At 51.9% G+C, this 21,813-nt stretch overlaps 1 protein-coding gene across 12 annotated transcripts in view; it reads left to right on the top strand.

Moving 5' to 3' along the window:
- The window catches only part of EHMT1 (euchromatic histone lysine methyltransferase 1), a 116,417-nt gene that overhangs the window by 76,532 nt on the left and 18,072 nt on the right, over positions 1-21,813 (top strand). For 10 of the 12 annotated variants that reach the window (XM_032130658.1, XM_032130661.1, XM_032130666.1 and 7 more), the window contains 13 exons: positions 634-822; positions 1,456-1,536; positions 3,560-3,680; positions 5,459-5,590; positions 8,069-8,214; positions 11,150-11,293; positions 13,014-13,240; positions 13,876-14,040; positions 15,100-15,182; positions 16,446-16,552; positions 18,418-18,540; positions 20,700-20,801; positions 21,499-21,603. In XM_032130658.1, coding sequence (XP_031986549.1) covers positions 634-822; positions 1,456-1,536; positions 3,560-3,680; positions 5,459-5,590; positions 8,069-8,214; positions 11,150-11,293; positions 13,014-13,240; positions 13,876-14,040; positions 15,100-15,182; positions 16,446-16,552; positions 18,418-18,540; positions 20,700-20,801; positions 21,499-21,603 — 1,725 coding nt within the window. The remainder of the gene's footprint in view (positions 1-633; positions 823-1,455; positions 1,537-3,559; positions 3,681-5,458; positions 5,591-8,068; positions 8,215-11,149; positions 11,294-13,013; positions 13,241-13,875; positions 14,041-15,099; positions 15,183-16,445; positions 16,553-18,417; positions 18,541-20,699; positions 20,802-21,498; positions 21,604-21,813) is intronic. The other 2 variants (XM_032130669.1, XM_032130670.1) reach the window with 1 other exon arrangement.

The raw sequence follows: 21,813 nt of genomic DNA, 5'->3' as shown, positions 1-21,813 counted from the left end.
TGGAGGTGCAGGGATGTGCTGCTTTGTGCAGCTTTGCTGCTTTGGGAATGACAGCTTCAGAGTGGCTGCTCACATACCAGCTCCTAAACAAACCTTTTCCAGTGAGTGTTCCCCTTCTGGCATGTGAATCCTGGGCAAGTGGAGAGATTTCAAGCGTGCCCCTTTTTGTTTTGGTTCTCAAGGTCTTGTGTTGCTGCTTGAGGCTGTACAGAAAAACACTTGGTTACTTACAGAAGTTTAGACAGGGACTCACCCCTGATTAAATTCTGCTTTTGCTGCGACCCATGCCCTGAAGTTTTGGTCTTAAAATGCAAGGAGAGCAGTGCTAGGATTTCAAGGAGTGATACAAAAATCCCAATGTGATAAAACTTCCCTTTCCATTCCCTGGAAGCTTTCCTGCACCCCTGGTGGAGCTGCCCCTCCATGTTTGAGTGGGGTTCTCCTCCCCTCATGCCCTGTGCAGTCTGGAATGACTCCTTGTGGTCCCCAGGTCCAACAGGGTGAGGTGACACATGAAGGGACACAGAGCCAGCTGTAGAGCTCCCAGCACAGAGCAGATCTGGGATGGATCCAGCTGCTCTGTCCCAGGAATTGATGTTGTCTTTGCGTCTCGTGTGCCTGGGCGACTTGCAGAGTGACAAGGAGCTGGGGGATGGCAGCCCTCACGTGAACGGGGAGAGCATAGATGTGGACTCTGAAGAGGAGGACTCGGATGAGCTGGAAGAGGAGGACGATCACGGAGCAGATCAGGCGGCCGTGTTCCCTGGGGATGACAACAGGACCTCCAAGGACAGCGCGTCCGACGCAGACAACGCCAGGAAGGTGATTCCCATGCCCTGGGGAGCAGGATGGGACACTGCTGGGGTATCAGGGATAGGAGGGCCATGGATGGAACTAATTTCTAGGTTTTTTCCTCTGCAAGATGACAGAAGGGTCAGCATAGGTAGAGAGGCTCTTTGGTGACCATTTCCTGCTTCCCATTCACCTGTGAGGGTCTTCCCTACACAGGTCTGTGATCCACTCTGCAGAACCCCCACCTCGTGTGGTTCTGGGGTTCACTGAACCAACAGGAGACATCTTCCCAATCTTGCTTGGGAAAGCACTAAAATAATTTAGTTAGGGTTTTTCCCAAAATTTTGATACGTTATACAGTCATGATGCTGGTTTGGGATTATCAAGGAAGTTGAAATTTGGTTGGGAAACTTTATTCTGGAGTAGAATTTTTTTTTTTTCTCCCTCTACCATCCCCATGGATTTTCCTTGACATGATTGGAATGTGTTGAGGTGCAGCCTTGGAGCTTCTGCCCTGTTTGTGCATGTGCAGGCTGAGGCTGGGGGCTGGGGGGATGCTCTGATGGGTGTGGGGCTCAACAGGACGGGGCAGGGGGGGATGCTCTGTTTTGGGACTCCCGACCTGATTGACTCCTTCTGTTCTCGGGCAAATGGTGGCTGCAGATCGATGATGGCGAGTCTGAGGAAGAACAAGAGTCTGTAGAATCTGGGGAGGAGGAGGAGGATGGAGACGAGTCTGACTTGGTAAGCTGGGCTGCTAACTGTGTTTTGTGGCCTGTTGATAATAATTTTTCCCCTTTGCACCGCTGCCAGAAAGAGAGAGAGAGAGCAAAGGCAAAGCGCTGCAGTTTCAATCCTCCTTGACAAAACTCATTCTCTGAAACCACCCACACACGGAGTATTGTTTTCCACAAGGTGCTTAACCCTGATCCGTGGCACAATTAATTGCTTTCTGATGCTAACTAATGGGCTTTTGTTGTTTTCAACAAGGTGTTGACTGCTTTTAATCATTTGAATGTTAGCAGAGGTGTTGAAGGGTGCTTGAGTTCCTCCAATGCACAGTTGGCAGGTGCAAAGCTTCCTTACCAACCTGAAGGTCTGCTGGGGTGGGGTTGTTCCCAAACCCATTGGCCCAGCCTAAATTCGCTGATCCTGATGAGCAGCTCTTACCAGGGAGACAAATACCCCACAGACAGACAGACAGACAGACACACACTCTCCCTGGGACCTTGGTTGTACAGCACCAGGTCAAGCCTGTCAGCAGCTGCTGGGGATTTCTACTTTTTATTTTTAGATGGTTGGTGAAGAGAACCTGATGGGTTTTTTTAATTTAAATTGTTTGTTGATTATCTCTGTCCTCCACCCTCCCCTTTCCTTAAAAACTGTGCTCCTTTTCCACAGCCTCTCAAGTTTAAGGCACCCCAACTCTTCAGTCACCTTGAGAAAATTCTTGACTTCATTTTCTTGGTGTTTTGAGCTGAAGGTAGAATCATACACACAAAACACATCAAGTGAATCACTGAAGCTCTTTAGGGTCTTGCTCCCTGTGCTCTGACACTCCAGCAGCCTGGGAGGAGCAGGGGCTGTGCAGCCTGTCCCTTTTTTGGGTACCTGAGGCCAGTCTGTCGTGTGAGCCCACACCAAGGGTTGGACTGGGACTTGCATCCCAACTGCAGCTGAGATCTCCACATCCTGGACAGTGTTTGAGCTCTGCTGAGTCACTCAGCTCCCAGACAGGACTGGCTCACACACAAACCTCTCCCCCATGAGCAGAGTGATGCAGCTGGGGTAAAGCCACGTGCTGAGCCCACACTCGGATTTTGGGGCAGCACAGACACCCCAGAGAGCCAGGGCTCAGCTCCACGTGTTCCCTCACGGGGAGAGCAGGGCCCTGCACAGCTGCCTGTGGAGGTAGGGCCTGATCCAGCTGCTTGTACTGGTACCAGGAGGTTTTTCCAAGCCTTTGCTGGCAGCTGGATAAGCATCAGGAGCCGACAGTTTCAGTCTGAACATGAATTTTATGATTGATATGTTGAACCCTGGCAGGGTTGGGGTGCCTGATTCCCGTTCTGCTGTTGACTTTGAAACCCCGCCCCACACAACTGATTTTTTTAAACCAAGCCCCGAAGTCTGTTGAGATTCATACATGTGGCTGCATACTTGCTGCATGATTGGTCTGTGCTGCCCTGTGCCTGGCTCAGGGAGGGGGCTGCTCTGCTGCTCTAGAGTTCAGTTCCCCTGGGTCCACCCCAACCCTCACAGGCGGCTCTTCAAATGCAGAACCGTTTTTTTTTGTGGAGAAATATGAACATTTTAGTTTGAAAACCCCACTGCCAGAGTTCAAGAAGCATTGGGACAACACTCTGAGGCACAGGGTGGGGTGTTTGTGCAGGACCAGGAGTTGGATTTGGTGATCTTTGTGGGTCCCTTCCAGCTCAGGATATTCTGCGATTCTGTGACTCTACAATTTTTTTTTTTGGGAGAAGCTGGGAGTGTGTGTGTGCGCCTGCCCACTTGCAGTGCTGCTCATGAGTGTGGTGTGAGGGCCTCCATGGAAGAGAAAGTGCAGCCTGCCCTGCTGAACTGACAGGAAATCCACCCACACGTGTGCCTGAGTTTCCTTTTCAGTGCTATAAAGGCCTCTTAGCACCCCTTGGTTTCAAACCCCTGGTCCTTCTCACACAACTCGAGCTGGGTGAGGGCTGTTCCACAGAGAGACCCTGGTGCCACCATGCCTGACGTGCACGTGGCCTCTCTGGTCCTTCAGAGCTCCGAGTCCAGTGTCAAGAAGAAGCTGCTGAAGAGGAAAGGGAAGACGGACAGTCCATGGCTGAAACCCACCCGCAAGAGGAGGCGGAGGAATAAAAAGAAACAAGGTGGTGTGCTAGGTAATTAATGGGGTTTTGTGCCTTAATTCCACCCCAATGAACCTTCCAGGTGCAGGGCTCACTCTTCCTTCCCGAGGTTGGGCTGTGAACTTGCCTCTCACTGGCAGGACCTGCTGGTGTCACTTCAACAGCAGAACACGTGGCTTTGTCCTTGGCATGCTGGAGGAATTTTACTTTATTCATGAAATCCCTTTATTTTAGAGTATCCAAAAAAAGGCCTCATGGGGCTTACAGAGAGGAGGAAGAGGAATTTTATATGGGTAGATAGTGACAGGACAAGGGGGAATGAATGGCTTCAGACTAAAAGGGGGAAATTGAGGTTAGAAATACAGGAGAAATTGTTCCCTTTGAGGGAGGTGAGGCCCTGGCACAGGGTGCCCAGAGAAGCTGTGACTGCCCCTGGATCCCTGACAGTGTCCAAGGCCAGGCTGGACAGGGCTTGGAGCCACCTGGGATAGTGGAAAGTGTCCCTGCCCATGGCAGGGGATTGGAACGAGATGATCTTTAAAGTTCCTTCCAACCCAAACCAGGCTGTGCTTCTGTGACTCATGTCCATGTGGACTCCTGTCCCATGAGCTCAGGGGAACATGTTTAGATGAAGAAGGAGATGAAAGAACCACCCTGGAATGGTGCTCCATTGCTTTTGTGTGGATGTTTGTGCAGCTGAATGGGATGTGCAAGCTTGGCTTTGCTTCTTCTGGAAGCACCACAGTGTCTGGGAGGAGCTGCCTCGGGCCCATCTCAAGTGTGGGTGTTGTTCAGGGGGTCACTCTTGTTTGTGCTGAGCCGCCTGGCACCAAAGAAGGTTTCAGTGAGCTCTGTTGGAAGCTGAGAGGTGAGGAGAGCCAGGAGTGCAGGCTGGATGTGATGATGCTTCTTTGGGAAAGATAACAGCATGGGAGAGATGAAGTGGATAGTGCAGCTGTGCCTCCAGCCTCATTGCTAAGGTTTCATACATCCACTGCCACTAAAGGGTTTATTTTTATCTTTCTGGGCTCACTAATTCCATGTAAAAAGGTCATTTTTATGTCAGCAGCTTTTTGGGACTTTTGAGTGAATTGATCGTTCCAGCCCCTGCTCTGTGCCTGGGCTCTGTCAGACACCTGGATTGCTCCTCTTCCTCCCAATGGCTGTAGGGACCCTTGGTCCCTGTCACTGCAGATACCTCATTCTGCATTTCACATGCAGGCTGGTTCTCTGCCCCCAGTAAAGCTGGGAGCTGGTCTTAGAGAGTGACCAAACCCTCTTGGCCAAGCTGGACTGGGAGAAACAAACCAGGAGAGAAAGCGAAGCCAAGGGAGTGTGAAGAGACTGAAAATTCCCTCTCAGGCTCTGAGGGGTCCCCCAGAATCTCTTCCCAGCAGCAGCTCTGTTCGCATAGAGCCAGAACTTGGCTTTTATGTGTTTCCCCTCCCTTGAAGCTGGGTGTCACCTGTCTCATCCTCCTCCCGAGGTGGCTCTGCATGGCTGGCCTGTACCTGAGCCCTGCGCAGCAGGTGGATGCTCGAGCCCTGCTTCTGCCCTTCCCTGTGCCCTTGCAGAGGCAGAGCTCGGCTCATTTATTCCCTTTTCTTGTCGTTCCCTGCCTGGGGGCAGGTGGAAGCTCAGTGTGGCCAGACCAGTGCCCAGCCATGCCCCGTGTGCCCGGATGTGTTGGCACATTCCCTGTGCTCTGCACTCCTACAGGGAGCCCCCACAGCCCGGGCCTGAGGCACGGCCTCACAGCCTCGGGGTGGGTTTACCTGTGGGCTCTGTGTAAATCCCCTGTTCCCATCCAGGTGCTGAAGCCTATAAACCCTCACTGGGCAGCAGGGAGGGCCCCGGCCAGGAGAACAGCATGGAGTACATGGAGGTGTCCCTGGATTCCCTGGATCTCCGGGTGAAGGGGATCCTCTCCTCGCCAGCAGGAGGTGAGTGCTGGGGCTGGGGTTGAGGCTGGGGTTGGGTCTAGGTTTGGGGTTGGGGCTGGAGTTGTGGTAAGGGCTGGTTTTGTGTCTGGGTTTGGGTTTGGGGTTGGGGTCAGGGCTGGGTTTTGGGTCAGGTTTGGCGTTGGGGTTGGGGCTGGGTTTGAGTCAGGGCTGGGTTTGGGGTCTGGCTTGAATTTGAGTTTGGGGCCTGGTTTGAGGTCAGGACTGTGTTTGGGGTCGGGTTTGGGTTTGGGGTCGGCTTTGGGGTCCCTTTGTTCGGCGGGCGGTGCCGTGCGGGGCCCCGGCTGCCCCCTGGCGGCCACAGAGCTCGCAGAGCAACGGGAGTGGGGTGGGATTGGGATAGGGATAGGGATGGGGAGAGGGATGGGGATTAGGGATGGGGATTAGGGTGAGGATAGGGCTGGAGCTGGGATAGGGATGGTGGGGCTGGGATAGGGATGAGAATGAGGATAGGGATGGAGTTGGGATAGGGATTGGGATGATGATAGGGATAGGGATGAGGACAGATAGGGGCTGGGGCTACATTGGGGATGAGGATGAGGATAGGAATGTGGCTGGGATGGGGATGAGGACAATGGTGGGGATGGCATTGGCTGGGGTAATGATAGGAATAGGTCTGGAGTAGGGATGGGAATGGGGCTGGGCTTGGGTTGAGGATGAATGTAGGGTGGGGCTGGGATGGGGCAGGGATAGAAATGGGGATGGATTTGGGATGGGGATGAGGCTGGGGATGTGGATGAGGATAGGGATAGTGCTGGGATGGAATGAGGGTGCAGAAGGGATCCCAGTTCCAGTGGGGCACATTACCTTGGGAATGCACTCACCAAGGGTCCAAGGCACTGCCCCAGTCCCCCTGTCCCACTCAGCAGCTCCCCTCCACTCCCTGAAATACCCCCCCAAAATCGCTGCCGCCTCAGGAATGTCTCGTTCAGCCCTGGGAAGAGCAGGGACTGGAGCTGGGCCCTGGGTGCTCAGCCCCAGCTGCTGCTCTCAGTGCTGATCCAGCATCCCCTGGCTGGATCCGCCCGTCTGTCCCCGCTGCTCCCTCAAAGGTTGTGTGGCTCCTTTGATAGAGCCACATCAAAGAGAGGGTGGGAGCCTTCCCCGCCAAGGGAGGGTCAGGAGGGACGAGGGATGCTTTCACCAGAGCCCGTGGATGTCAAACAGATTAGGGAAGTGACAGCTCGGAAGGCGAGCAATGAGCTTTGTGATTTGTGCTCCCAGAGAAAACTCTTAAACCTTTAAGATCTTGACAGGATTTTACATGAAAACGGCAAGGACTTTTCCTGGGCTTGTGTGTCTTGAGATATCCCTTTGCTAGGCTTGGGCTTGCAACTCGTTGGCCAAATTCTGTGAATTTCTGTGATTCTGTGATTCCGTTAAGGAATTCCTGTTGGGATGAAAAGGGCTTGTGCTGGGCTGGTGGAGTCAGAGCCATGGGCAGGGTGCTCTGGGGGAAGGCTGCCATTGCCAGGGCAGCTGAAGAGGAATCTCCCCCGGGGATGAAGTTAAATCTGCAAAACCTCACAGCAAGATAACTCTCCATTCAAAAGCTTAAAAAACAGCAGCGAGCTTCCTTCTCAGTGTGAGTCAATCCCGTAGCAGCGGGTAGGGAAAGCTTGAGATGCTTCAGGGTGAACCAGCCCAAAACCCAAAGGCTTCTGTGTTGTAAACATTGCAAAGAGAGAGTTTGGGGCAGGACTGGAAGAGGAGGGTAGGGCTGGAATCAACCCCTTTGGCACTAGGCCAGTGTTTTGCAGCCTTGGGTAACCCAGTGGTTGATTTCAATCCAGAGGAACCGCAGGAATATTCCCACAGTGACCCCCCTCAAAAGCCCTCATCCACCTTTTCACAGGTTTGTAAATGTTCAACATCTGAGCAAAAGAGATGAGGAAAAGGCAAGAACATGGGAGCATCTTGCTGCTTCCTTTTCCCTGGTTTGTTCTCTTTCCAAAATAAATAATTCTTGGTTGGCTGAGACCAAACAGTCCCAGGAATTTTGTTTTCCCATCTGTGTAATCAGCCTTTGGAAACAGGAGTTTGTGCTTTCCTGATCATCTCTATTTATCACTCCACACTGCCTATTCAAATTTCCACCTCCGGGTGGTTTCCTACAGATTTCCTGGTGCCGGAGCCCAGTGTTGTGGGGAGGAGAGAGAGGCTGATAAAAACCTGCACCTCACTGCTTTGCCTTCCTGAGGTTTTCTCAGACTAAACTGATCTTAACTTACCACTCTTGATTTCAGCACAGTCAGCTGAGTGTGGCTGGACTTGGAGAAGCACAGGAGGCTTTTGCAAACTCCAGCTGGTGTTCAAGGGTCTCTTTTACAGGGCTAAAGCCTTGAGAGCATTTCAGGACATGGAATGGGAAGAAGTCACAGGACATGGCTGGTGTGGATGGACAGAATCCTTTCTTTTGGAAGAGGATTTGAGTTGATTCCCTGGTTTCGTGTGCCCCAGGTCTCTCCAATGGCCCTGAAGCAATGGAAGTGGATGGTCTCCAGGAAGTGCCCCTGTGTAGCTGTCGAATGGAAACCCCCAAAAGCAGAGAGATCAGCACGTTAGCCAACAACCAGTGCATGGCCACGGAGAGTGTGGATAACGAGGTAGGAGCCTGTCCTTTAGCTTCCCACAGCCTTTCCTGCCGAGGACAAGGCCATAAAGAGTGAAAAGCTGTGCCAGGAGCACGTGTGGGGTCACACAGGGGCTCTGGGCCTGCTAGACTGGGACCCTCTGGTGTGAGGAATGGCAGGGCCAGGGTCCCCCTCACTCAGCTGAGGGCTCCAGCACTCTGTGCCTGTCTCAGCGCCGGGGTGAGGCCACTGGGAAGGGAGTGGGTGCTGTGTCTGCGCTGGGAGAGGCTCTGGGTGGGTCTCTCTGGCTTGTCCTGGCCTGTGTGGCTGGATCTGGTTGGTGTAACATTCATACTTGAGGCCAAGTGAGCTAAAATACATGAACCTGCATCAGAGGGAGCAAATCCAGTCAAGGATTGGAGCTGGTTTGCCTTGACCACGAAGGAACTGCTGCAAACCTTTCTGTGGCCAGGTGTTGAGTTTCAGGAGCTTGGCATGGCCTCTGCTGCCCCAGCCTTCCTCTCTCCTCCTCTCGTTCTCTCCCAAAGCTTCCATGTCCTGGCAGCTCTGCAGCCCCAGGTCTGACTGCCTGACAGGGGTTGCACTCTATGCCTTTGGGTCGCTCACAGCTGGGCTGGTTTGGCTCTGCTGGTTCCAGAAGTGTGGAAGGAAGTGGCAGAAGTGACTCCATTCCAAAATGTGGGAAGTGAGAACTGCAGGGCAGGGATGCACTTGATGGATTCTCCTTTTACTGGGAGGCGCTGGGGTTTCTTTTCAGCTTCAGCCTCACTGCAGCTCTCTCACACTCACTGGTGGTGGCACAAGGAGTGAGAACATCCCTAGTTCTCCTCTAGGATCCCAGGAGAAGGGAGGATGGAGAGACAAAGGGATAATCAGGTTTGTAGACCAGCTCTATTAGTATGTTAGACCACTCTGTTAGTGTGTGCTGGAGAGAGGAATTTCCAAAGAATGGCAAAATTGATTCATCAAAGAGAAAATGTCCTGGGAGACATCTCTGTCCAGAGAGAGGGGGGACCCCCGGGGTTTCTGAACAAACACAAGGTGTGGGAAAGCATTCCTGCTCCTGGCTGCGGTGGGTTGACAGTTCTGTCCCTGGATAAATCACAGGGAGGAATAGCAAAGGCCATGCTTTATGTTAGATTCTTTTTAATAATGGGATAAGTGACTCAGAGATGTTATAGGAATATTTTATGTGTGAACAGTGGCTTCTCCAGACTGTCATGTCCTTGGAGAGTGTTATAAATAGCTATGAGCACCCTGCTGCACTCTTTAATGGTTGGAAAACAGCAATTAATCATGTTGAACTTTTCTTAGAGTTTCTAACAAATAATAAAGTGTGGCATAGTAGTGCAGGGTCTTCCTCACATGGGTGGCGCAGCTTTCCACTTGTTAATGGCATTTCCTCAGCTCAGTAAAGTCCCTCCTCAGGAAAAGATCCATGGTCCCCTCGTGCCACCCCTGCAGCCCCCGAGGTCGGGGTGGTGACAGGGATCAGTCTGGCCAAGGTGTCCCAGCCACAGGAAGGCTTTGCAGCTGGAATTTGGGAAAGCTGAGTTGGAGATGCTGGGGTGAATGGTGAGCCTAGGTTAATATCCATTCTGTTTTCCCACAGGGGTGTTGTTTCTGCAGGAGTGGAATTAAAAAAAATTAGAGAGAAAGTTTAGTTTTGTTGAGAAAAAGCAGCAAATCCTTGGCTGGAGCAGAGGGACAAGTCTGTGGCACTGAGCCCCTGACTGACCCTGTCATGAGGACAATAAACTCTGCACCTTCCCTGCAAGGGACATTTCCTTGGAGCAGCCTCTCACTTTCATATTCCTAGTTTATAAATCTCCTTTGCCAGGTATTTGGGGAAAGCAGGATTATTATCAAGGGGAGCTTGAAACAGGATGCAGAGAGCGCTGTGTCGTGCTGGCAGGTGACAGCTGGGCTGGGACAGTGTGGTGGCTGCAGGAGGTGCTGATCCCTCTGTGCAGCAGAGCAAGGAACACTGGCTGGGAACAGGGAACCCCAATGATGGAACCTGCTGCCAGTGGCAGGACAAGGTGGGGCACAAGAAGGCCTGGAGTGATAGGAGAAGGGGGATGGCTTTAAGCTGTAGGAGGGCAGGTGAAGATTGGATATTGGGCAGGAATTGTTCCCTGGGAGGGTGGGCAGGCCCTGGCACAGGGTGCCCAGAGCAGCTGGGGCTGCCCCTGGATCCCTGGCAGTGCCCAAGGCCAGGCTGGACATTGGGGCTTGGAGCAGCCTGGGACAGTGGAAGGTGTCCCTGCCCATGACAGGGGTGGCACTGGATGAGCTTTAAGGTCCCTCCAACCCAAACCATTGCATGATTCTGTGATTCTCTGATTTTTAAGCCCAGAGCTGTAGATTGGTGAAATCCTTTGGAAAACCTGCTCCAAACACGACTTCAGCTGAGCTCTCATGAAAGCCTGGCTCTTCATCCCTGTGGTCTGGGCAGAGGCCAGTGCTGGAACCAGCACAGACGATAACTTCTCTGGCAATGAGGAGCAATTATTTTTCCCTTTATCTTGCTGTGACTCCGACTTCTGAGCAGTAACGAGATTTAGTGCGTACGGTCTCGTTCTCTTGGTCACTGACACCCGCTCTTCCTGGCAAGAGGAGAGTGTGTGTTGTGTGAGTCAGGCCCCTGGGACTGCCCCTTCTGCTGCTTGGCTGTTGCCTATTTCCAGTTATGATTTTGTTGTCGTCGTTGCAAGGAACAAATGACTCGGGGTGCACATGCATGTTAGTTAGTAAATGATGCATTCCTTCCTGAGAGCAGCTTTCACAGCTTCCTGCTGCACTGCTAATGCTCTCTGGCACACAGCTGAATTCCTGTGAAAAAGCCAGGCCTCCTCGAGGCAGCGTGCAAAATCTTCCTCCGCACAAGCACAGGGAGTGTTGTGGTCTCCAGTAATTTCATTTCCTTTAATTTCTCCTGTTCCAGCTGGGCCGATGCACAAACAGTGTGGTTAAGTATGAACTGATGCGCCCGTCTAACAAAGTCCAGCTTTTGGTGCTGTGTGAGGACCATAGAGGGAGGATGGTGAAACACCAGTGTTGCCCTGGCTGTGGATACTTTTGCACTGCAGTAAGTCCGTGCTCTCAATCTAGGGAAGGGGGTACCTGTTGCAGTAGCTGGAAGCTGAAGGTGGAGATGGTCCCTAAAGGGGTTTCCTGACTTCCTGGCATCAGCCCCACCTCGTTCCACAGCACATCAGGAGGTGTTTTCAATAGGAATGTGTGTGAGGGTAGCTGAAATCATCAGCTTTATCTTCCTGGAGACCCCCAAGGGGTGCTACCAAAGGGATTTCACATGCTGGAAGTGTTGCCTTTGGAATTTCTTTGGAACAAGGGTTTGTTGTTTTTCTTTCTGTGTACAGATCAATCTCATCAAAAAATGTCTCAGCTTGGTTTGTAAATGAACCTGTGCCCCCACTTCTGTGTCCCCTCAGGATAGGGATCCTGAGTGGTGGCACTGGACCAAGGCAGTGTTGGAGATCTCAATTAGATCAGATATTAGGAAGATTAAATATTAGGAAGAAACTGTTCCCTGTGAGGGTGGTGAGGCCCTGGCACAGGGTGCCCAGAGAAGCTGCGGCTGCCCCTGGATCCCTGAAGTGTCCGAGGCCAGGTTGGAGCAACCTGGGATAGTGAAAGGTGTCCCTGCCCATGGCAGGGGGGTGGAACCAGATGAGATTTAAGGTCCCTTCCAACCCAAACCACTCTGTGATCTCCTGCTGCTTCTTCCACCTCTGCCACCGAGGCTTTTAAGGGACTTGGTGCAGTCCTTTAGTGGCCAGTGTCCTGCTTTCCCTGTGGATAAAGCTGAAGGGCACCAATCGAGGCCTCACGGAGTGATGATGAGGCTTAATTGTGTGATGCTGGTATTTTCGAGATGACTCAAGGAAAGATGCTGCAGTAGTCTCAAGCGTTATTGTAGTAAATGGAGCCATCCTGGGTTTTCCTGCTGAGTCAAAGATCATTTAGAAGATAAAACCCTCAAAACCCTTCAAGGCATTTTGCAAAGCTGAAATAGAGTTAATTAGATGGCTTGGGAGGACTGAATTCAGGAGAAGAGGGGGTTTGACTGGCCTTTCCTTGCACTCTCTCACATCTCTCAGTGCTGTGTCCTGGTGCACAGAGGTGAACCTGGAGTGTTTGTCTGTGCCACCCATCACCAGCCCAGAGCACAGCAGGGCTTCAGGCAGCACTGACACCACAGGGCAAGGAGTTCTGGGGTCCTGCACAGCAGTTGCAGGGACTTTGCTAGAAAGGGAAAATAATTAGAAGAGGAATTGCCCAGTTTGTTGCATGAGCAGACAGCTTGGTTGGGTTAATTAGGCTGGTCCAGGCAGAAGAGTCACATAATTTGGGTTACAGTGGGGTCAGTGACAGATTCTTGCAGATTCTTGAATGCTTTGTGTACAGCTGTGTTTTAGGTAGCTTTAATGCTGGCTCAGCACAGGTCTGAAGTTTTCTTTTCCGGTTTTGGGGGCGTCCTTACAGTGCACTGGCACTTCTAGAGACAGAAGCGAGAACTTCAAGCGTTAGAGGGAAGAGCTGGAAATTGGGACTCCTTTGTTCTGTTTCCCAAGCACAATTCAAAACCTTGCTTTGCAGTCCTTAACCAAGTGAGTTTTTCCCCCTTTACCTTGATTTTGTTCTCTTCTAAAGAAGTGGCAGTGCTTGCTTTACTGTACTGGACGCAGCGGGGCCGAGAGAGGTGGTGAGAGGAGTGGCATGGAGCGTGTGAAGGGGTGAGGCACGGCCCGAGCTGGGGCTGAATTCCTTCTCTGTGGTTTTTTAAGGGCACTTTCATGGAGTGTCAGCCTGAGAGCAGCATCTCCCACCGCTTCCACAAGAGCTGTGCCTCGCAGGTGAATGACACCAGCTACTGCCCACACTGCGGGGAGGAGGCCTCCAAGGCCAAGGAGGTGACAATAGCCAAGGCTGACACGACCTCCACGGTGTCCCTGAGCTACGAGCAGCAGAAACCGGCGGCTGTGGAGGGCAGGGCCGACACCACGACGGGGAGGTGAGCTCGGGAGCATGGGGGGATCTCAAACCTCCAGGCTCTGATGTGAATGTTTGGGCTCCTCCTGACGAGCCAAGTGCTGCCTGCACCGGCTCAGCTGCAGGAATCCGCAGGGGTGTTCTGTGTCACTCGCTGCCCCAGAGCTGAGGCAGAGGCTCTGGAGGTGGGAGGGTTCAGGAGTTAAACCATTCCTTCCTCTTATTGCTAGGAGCGGAATAATAGTGGGATTAGTTGATGTTGCCAGGTTTGCTGAGTGGCAGAGATTCCCATCTGCAGCTCCTGACTTGCACTCGTGAGCACAAGTGCAAAGAGAGGAGGAAAGCACAAATCAAACCAGCCCTGTGTTGCACAGTGCTCCGACTTCCCATCCCTTCTGGCCTTGTTTAGGTGGCTTTAAGTCTTGTCCCATGTGCCTGGGTCTCCCGTAGCACAGAGCACATCAAGATGTAATCACAAGGCAGTGCAGTTCCTTTCTGGGGCAAGTTCTTACCGAAAAATATATTGGTTTGTGTTTTGATTTCAGTTACACTTACCTGTATTTAAAATGCATTTGCTTTCCTTTTTTGGCATAAGAGAGACACTGTTGTGTATTTTTAATGGTTGTGCTTTGGCTGTCTCTCATTTTTCCTCTTCAGTGGCACTGGGATGAGGTTGTCAGAGGAAGACAAGCCAGAAAGTTCGGCTGCCGAAGGGTTTGACATGGCTGGGTCTTCAGTTTTTCCAAAGCCTACTACTAGCTTGACCCAGGGACCAGTTAAAGAAACTCTGGAAAGTGCCCTGATTGCCCTGGACTCCGAAAAGTAAGAAAAAAAACCATTGGGTCACTCCAGTTCCCAGCAAAGTTGCTTAGCCTAGAGAAAATGAGATTTGGCTTCTCTGGATTTTGGTCCAGCTCAGAGCTTTTATTGTTCACTTTGCTCATTAGTCATCCCCAACAGATTTGGGAGAACTGTTACAGCTCTAAATATCTTATTGATTACTCCGGAGGATTTAGTTTTTCACTGGCTCTTCAGCTGCAGCTGTAACTTCTGGGGGCTCCTGTTCACAGCAGTGAGACCCAGAATTTGTTGCTGAGCTGCACTGAACAGATCCAGTCCTCATTGGAACAGGGCTGGCTGGGGCTAGAGCTGGAAATTTTAAGACCTCATTCTGGAGACTTGTTTTTCTGGAGCTGTATCAGAAAATCAGAGAAGGTTTAGGTTAGAACTGACCTTAAAGATCACCTTGTTCCACCCCCTGCTGTGGGCACAGACACCTTCCACTATCCCAGGTTGCTCCAAGCCCCAATGTCCAAGCTGGCCTTGGACACTTCCAGGGATCCAGGGGCACCCTGTGCCAGGGCCTTCCCACCCTCCCAGGGAAGGATTTCTTTCATATATTTAATCCTAAATTTCCCCTCTTTCAGTCTGAAGCCATTCCCTGTGTCCTGTCTCTCCATCCCTTGTCCCCAGTCCCTCTGCAGCTCTCCTGGAGCCCCTTTAAGCCCTGCAAGGGGCTCTGAGCTCTCCCTGGAGCCTTCTCTTCTCTGGATAAACACCTCCAGCTGTCCCAGCCTGGTTTCAGAGCAGAGGGGCTCCAGCCCTGGGAGCAGCTCCGGGGCCTCCTCTGGATTCACTCCAGCAGCTCCACATCCTCGTGCTGGGGATCCCAGATTTGGAGGCAGCTCTGCAGGTGGGGTCTCACCTGAGTGGGACAGAGGGGTAGAACCCCCTCTCCCCTGCTGCTCACACTGAGGGATGAGCCCAGAACTCCCTAGGCCAGACTTTGTCACGCCCATGGGTGGCCGTGGGGGAGTGACATTCCTGGTTGTTTTCCCTGGGGATTAATTCCATTAATTCACCTTTTCCCCGCTCCTGCAGGCCCAAGAAGCTGCGGTTCCACCCGAAGCAGTTGTACTTCTCTGCCAGGCAAGGGGAGCTGCAGAAGGTCCTGCTGATGTTGGGTAGGTGCCTCCTCCCCACGCCAGGGCCCGTCTGGCAGCACTCCCAGCTCCTGCCAGGCAGTGCCAGCGGCCACTTCCCAGCATGGCATCACGTCACATTCCCACTGCCCCCGGGGAGTGGAGCTGGAGCAGAGACACTCCCGCAAGGGATGTGTCATTGCAAAGGGCTTCATCTCCCTAGGAAATGTGCACTGTTCCCCACTCGTGTCTGCATTCGAGTGTGGGTTTATCCACACAAGCTGGTTGTGTCCCCAAAATGACCTCCATGGGGTTTTTCCCATCCCCTCTCCATGCAGTGGATCCATATTTGCATCCAGTAGAGAGGGAAAAGATGGGAGTCAGCTTAAGCCAAGACCCATCAGCAAGAGGGCAAAAAGGAAGAGCTCAGTCCATGGGGTTTGTTTTGGGGTACAGAGCTGCCTGTCACCAGATGCCTTTGAGCTGCTGAGCTTGTTTTTACCAAGCAATATTCCCCAGGAATCTCCCCCTCTGAAGGACACGATGTTTCCTCAGGATGCTTCCTTTCCTCTCCGGTACTTTGCTGTACATTTTTGGACGCTTTCTGTTCTTGCCCTTTATCAGTTCATTCTTTTTTTTTTTTTTTTTTTTGTCTAGCAAGTGTTTGCTCCATTGTTCCTGTCTTCAATAGCACAGAAATGTTACTCATTGATATTTAACTACAGCCTCATCATACACAACGTGTTATCATGCCCAGACATCTTTGTCTGGCTGTCAGCATCATCTGTCAGTCTCTGCACAGCTGTGAGAATCTCTGGCCAGATCCTGAGCCTGCGTGGACAAATTCCATCCATGCTGCAGCTCTGTCTTTGCAGGGGTGCAACAAGGATCACTGACATTAATTGCAGTTAACAGTGGTGGGACAGAGGCCAGGTGGTGCCAACCCTTTGCTGTTCCTAATTTCTGGGTTGCTTTAAACCTAGCAGTGATTTTTTTTTCTTTTTATCCTCGTGTGCTGTTTGTTGTTTTTGAGAATCTGAGGGATGTGGATTTGGAGAGGTAGCAATACCTTAAAAAAGTATTGAATTCCATGGTGTTTCTAAGCCCTGGGTTTGAGGGCTGTTGCATATTGAATGTTCAGGGGACTGCCCTGGGAGCTTTCTGGTGAAATGTGCACTGAGACGTGAGCAGGGCTGAGGACGGGCTGGGAACCCATCCTTTAAAAGCCTGTGGCTGAGGCATGATTCTCCTGTTACACTTCAATCTCTGAATTGTGGTTGAAAGTGTCTCTGCTCTGTTTTGCAGTGGATGGAATTGACCCTAATTTTAAAATGGAGCATCAGAGTAAGAGAACCCCTCTCCATGCTGCCGCCGAGTCTGGCCACGTGGACATCTGCCATATGCTCATTCAGGTCTGTCTGCACTCCAGTCCTCTGTAACGAGCCATTTGCTATGGGCTTTGGTCTGTCCCACATGGAATCAGCAGTGGAAAATCCCTCCTGTAAAAAACCTCCTCAATGCCAGGGCTTTGCTGAGGGAGGAGTGGGGCAGAGTAACGGGAGGGCTTGGAGGACACAGCTGAAATCGTCCTTCTGGGCTGTTCTCCAGGCAAGGAGCAGGGGAAGACTGGATGCAGGGCACTGTGGGGCAGGTGGGGATCTGTGCCTCAGCACAGCCAGAGCTGGGCACTGCCAGATGTGCCAGCACAGCCTGCTGCACTGCCAGCTGTGCTGCCAGGCTGCAGGGGATCTCCAAGCTCTTTGTTTTGACCTCCAAGCCAGGCTGCTCTTTGTGACGAGGGCAGTGAGGCTCTGGAGCCTGGCAGCTGCCAGGCCCTGCCTTCCCTTCTGTCAAAACCTGAGGAACTCCAGCAGGATTTTCCTCTGCAGTGTGAATGTCTCACCTGTGGAAAGGAGTGAAGGGATGGTGTAAGTTTGGTTTCTTGTCTGGGATATGGATTCTGACTGAGGGAAGATGGTCAAAGCTGTAGAGATGTTGTTGAGCCTTCTCCGAAACGATGTGAAGAAGAAAAAGAAGGATTAAAAAAAGTTACAGTTTTTCTTCTTTGTACTGGTGTACCTGCTCTGGAGTGACTGGAAGTGTTTTGTTTACCCTGTGGGATTGGGAAACCTTAAAGGGCTGTTGAGAAGGCAGCAGTGACTGACCCTTGGAAATGATCCTGCTGGGAGGATGCATTTCAGCACCCGGAGCTGGAGGCTTTCAAGTGCTGTTTGAAGGCAGCAATGGCTGCTCTCACTGAGATTACTGCATGTGAAGACAGTGGAATGAGGAAAAGGAGCAAAACTTGTGAGATACTACAAACAATTTAATTATCAGTAGGGTTGGTTTGTTTCCAGAGTGCTTCATCTTGTCTCTCCCTGATGTCTGGCTTCTGCACCAGCCAGTGTTTGGCTGGGCATGGCCCCAGCCTGTTCCACGTGAAATGCCTCTCCTCTGCTTCAAATAGCTCTGGCTGTGCAAAAGAATCAAAACAAAGGAATTCAGTGGGAGGCACCTGAAAGCAACTCCTTGTGCCAGGTGAACCTGAGTCAGCTGCTGTGAACAGGTCTGAGCCTCACACACACACACACACACCCACACACCTGCCAAGAGCTGTGTGCCTGAGACCTTCTGGGTTTGAGTTTTGGGTGGTTCCTGAGCTCAGCCCAAGGGTTAAAGCAGGCAGGATAACCTGACAGAGCCACGGGTTGGAAAAGAGTGAGGTTTTGGTTGAAGGCACTCTGGGTTGAAGTGAACATCTCCTCAGAGACCTCTGTGGAAATGGTGCCATTGCCTTCCACAGGAATATTTAGCCAATCCCCAGGATGTTTTTTACAGCTCCTGCTTCTGTTGCAATCAGCAAGTTGTTCCTACTGCTTGTGACATTGAGAAGAGCTGGTTGTTTTAGTCTAAATGATAGACCAGGGAAAACAAAGCTGCTGCAAGAAGGAGGAGGCTGATTCTTCCAAATTGTTACACAAACAATATCTAGAAAGTAGGAGTACAAAATCTATTAATAACAGGAGTTATTTAATACCAGCTGTTGGCTTCCTTACAGTTCCTTCCTGGCTGGGGAAGGCAGGAGAGGGGGCAGGCAGCGTGTGCTGTTTCCAGAGCAGGTGGGGTTGCACTGCCTTCTTTCCTGGTTTTATTTCTCCCTTTTTATTCTTTTTTCCCCTGCTTAATATGGCTAAATTTCAGGAAAAAGTCTTGTTATTAAATCTCTACTCCCACATCCTTCCTGTGCTAATTGGCCTTGTCTTTGGCCTCCCAACAGGCTGGTGCTAACATTGACACCTGCTCCGAGGACCAGAGGACCCCACTGATGGAAGCAGCAGAAAACAACCACCTGGAAACTGTGAAATACCTGATCAAGGCTGGAGCACTTGTAGATCCCAAGGTAGTTTATTCCTTATATTTTTCTCCTGAGGAAGCCTCTGTCCAACATTTCTTCCTTGGAGTTTTGGGTGGAAGTGCCCAGGCTGAGGAGAAATGGGCTGGGTTGTTTTGGAGCAAAGGCTGGAAGTGTCATAATCTCATTTTCCTGCTGGGCATGAGCTGTTTGGGGCAAGTGTTGCCACTTTGTGGCACCAACTGTCAGGGGGATTTGATTTCATAAGTCTTAGTGTCACAAATCTGTTGCAGTGGAGTTGGATTTCAGAGTTCCCTTCTCTGTAGACTCTAATAATGAGACTTTTGGGGTGATGTTTTAAAGTGGGCTGGTAATTAGATGCTTGCCAAGCCAGGAAAAATGACAGAGGAAGCTTTCCTTTCCAAAGGACTGATGCGTGGATTCTTGCAGTCACGCAAGTGGCAAAGCTGAACCCCATCTTTAAACTCTACCCCTTAATTTAAACCAAAACAATAAAATGCAGCTGTCTCTTTGCCTTTAGCATGCTCTGGTTGCATTGCAATCTTGGAAAATATACAGATCATTTATTAGTCACATAAATCAAATGCTATTTGGAGCACAGGAACCCTCCCCATGTGAACTCCTTATTGTCACAACCTGCTGCTCTTGGCTGGGTTTGGGAAGGAACTGGCAGGATTGCACAGGGTACCAAGTGCTGCCCAATCCAAGCCTTAAATGGATCCTTGGGAGGCTGGTTCCGAGCTGGGAAGGGGGAAAGGACAAGACAGGCACGTGTGGGTTCATGCTGGCCACTGTCCCAAACGTCTTGGAGCAGCCCAGACATCTCACCTGATTTATTCCCATGGGAGAGAAGAGAGGGGAATTTGTGCTTCTGAAGGTAAAGGGAAGGAGATAAATTCTGAGCTTGCAAAAGCAAACTAGAAGCCTGAGATCACACCTGAGGACTAGGCTGGTTTATTATGTTAATTAGTTTCTTGTGCCAGCTCAGGCCTCTGTTTGAAAGCAGCAGCGTTGGTTTGGAAGCAGCTCCAGCTGTTTCCATGGGAAATCCAGCCCTTACCTGGGGCAGGTGTGTGTGGAGCCCTGGGGCTGCAGGGGAGGGAGCTGGGTGGGGGCTTCCCAGCCCCCAGGGGGAAGCTGTTGGTCCTGTTACCAGGATGGAAAAGCCCCACTCAAAACCTGAAGAGATTTTACAATAAAATCTGCCTGCTCTCCCAGGGCTGAGGGGCTGTGCTTGGGCCTTGCCAATCCAAGGGGAAAGCTGTGGAATTCTTCAGATGGAGCAGGCACTTACAGGGGTGGAGAAACTCCTTCTGTGTCCCAAGGAGCCCCCATGCTGCAATCCCTGACCTGAGATGTCCCCTCCTTGCTCAGAGAGTTGTTCCCTCACCCTGCATCACATCAGCTCCATCCCAAAGCTCTCACCTCCAGTGGTGCTTCCAGGGATTTAGCTGGAAGGAGTCATTTGGTTTTCAGTCTTTTGTTTCATCCTCCTGATTTCCTGCTCTCCCAGCCTTACTCTGTGCTAAGCTCTTGGGATGTAAATGCCTGATAAAATCAGGCTGCAGCCAGAGAGATCTTTGGTGTGAGGGTGGGAGCATCTCCATCATGACTCACAGCCTGTCCATCTCCTCCAGACCTTGTATTCCCAGCTCCCAAAGGCGTTTTTCCTTTCAAACCTCGAGGCTGTTTTTATCTCCTGTCTGGGCAGATGGCTGTGGGCAGGCTGGGGACAGACACCACACCCCTGTGCCCTGCTGCCAGGTGCTGGGATAAGACCTTGGGCTAACAAAACCCAGCAAAAAACCTGGAGAAATGGAGCATTTCAAGTTGAGACAAGGCGACTTCTCTGATGTAAAGTGCAAACTTTGCCTGCGTGAGGAATTTCTGCTTCCCTTTGGCTCTCCAGCACATGGAGAGGAGTGGGGAAGGGGGCATCACTGCCAAGGTTTGGGGCTGGTACCTTTGCCAGGCTTTGCAAAGCCCTTTGCACTCTCAGCCTCCTTCTCTGCACGGGTGGCACCTCTTTGGTGTGAAGCTCCTGAGCTCTGCTCAGTGCTGGCCCTGGCTCCTGCTCTCTGCCCTCCTGCCAGTGGGCTGGGGGCTTTTGGAGTTCTCTGCTCCATCTGGGAACTTCTCTGCTGTTCCTGAGCGTCCCTGAGGGTTTGTTCTGTGCTTGCGTGCAGGATGCCGAGGGTTCCACGTGTCTGCACTTGGCAGCCAAGAAGGGGCACTATGACGTGGTTCAGTACCTGCTCTCCAATGGGAAGATGGATGTCAACTGCCAGGTGAGGCCTTCCCTCGGCCAGGAGCTGCTTTTCCCAGGCCAGGGACTCCCTCAGCACTGTGCTGACTGCCCAGGGCTCACTTAAGTACGGTCCTGCTGCTGGGGGACACCTCCACATCATTCCAGGGTGACAATCCTGTGGGCCTCCCGTCTGCTGGGGACTGCGATGCCCTCACTGCCCTCAGGGAAACTTCCCTTGGTTTGCAGTTTCTCCTTGGCCCTGACTTTGCTGTGGAGCAAAGTTGCTCCAGGGTGTCCTTGTGCTTTTCCTGGTGGGGGGATCATGGACAATGGTGTGGGATGGGTCAAGCCTGGCACTTGTCATTGTGGAGTTTGTCCATTGCTGTGGGGTTTGTCCATTGCTGTGGGGTGACACAGAGCTGCACCTGAGGCAGGTCCTCCAGGCTTCTCAGGGAGTTTCTCCAAGATCTTTTACACAACCTGGGTGCTCATTGTGCTTTTTGGACAGTACTTGGCCAACCTGGAGATGCAATGCCAGCCTGCTGAGCCGGAATAAACTCCAGCTGGCTCAGGTGTGCTGCTCCAGTGACGCTGGGTTCTGCAGGACCTGAGGGACCTGCAGCAGTGCAGACTGAAGGGGAATGATGAGAGGGACCAGGGGGAGGGCAGGGGTGTGTGGGGAGCCCGCCAGGAGGCTGTGTCTGTCCTGTGTGTCACCCTTTGCTGTCCCTGCCCAGGATGACGGGGGCTGGACGCCGATGATCTGGGCCACGGAGTACAAGCACATTGAGCTGGTGAAGCTGCTGCTGGCCAAGGGCTCGGACATCAACATCCGTGACAACGTAAGGCTCCTCTGGAATCTCCTTCAGGAATTACAAACAATCTCTGTTTAAACCCCAGCCACGCTCGAGGTGACAGATTTTGGGCTCAGTCCCTTGCCACAATGTGAGTGAGAGAGTTTTCCTGTATTCTGGGAAGAAGTTTGGCGGCTGCTGGGCTGTCGTTTCCCTGCAGCTGCTCTATCACAGCCTGTAAGGATGCTGTTTGGAATT

This window comes from Corvus moneduloides, chromosome 21 (genome assembly GCF_009650955.1).
Source record: "Corvus moneduloides isolate bCorMon1 chromosome 21, bCorMon1.pri, whole genome shotgun sequence".
NCBI lineage: Eukaryota > Metazoa > Chordata > Aves > Passeriformes > Corvidae > Corvus > Corvus moneduloides.
Note: the sequence above shows the minus strand (reverse complement) of the source record. Positions and strands in the feature narration are given on the sequence as shown.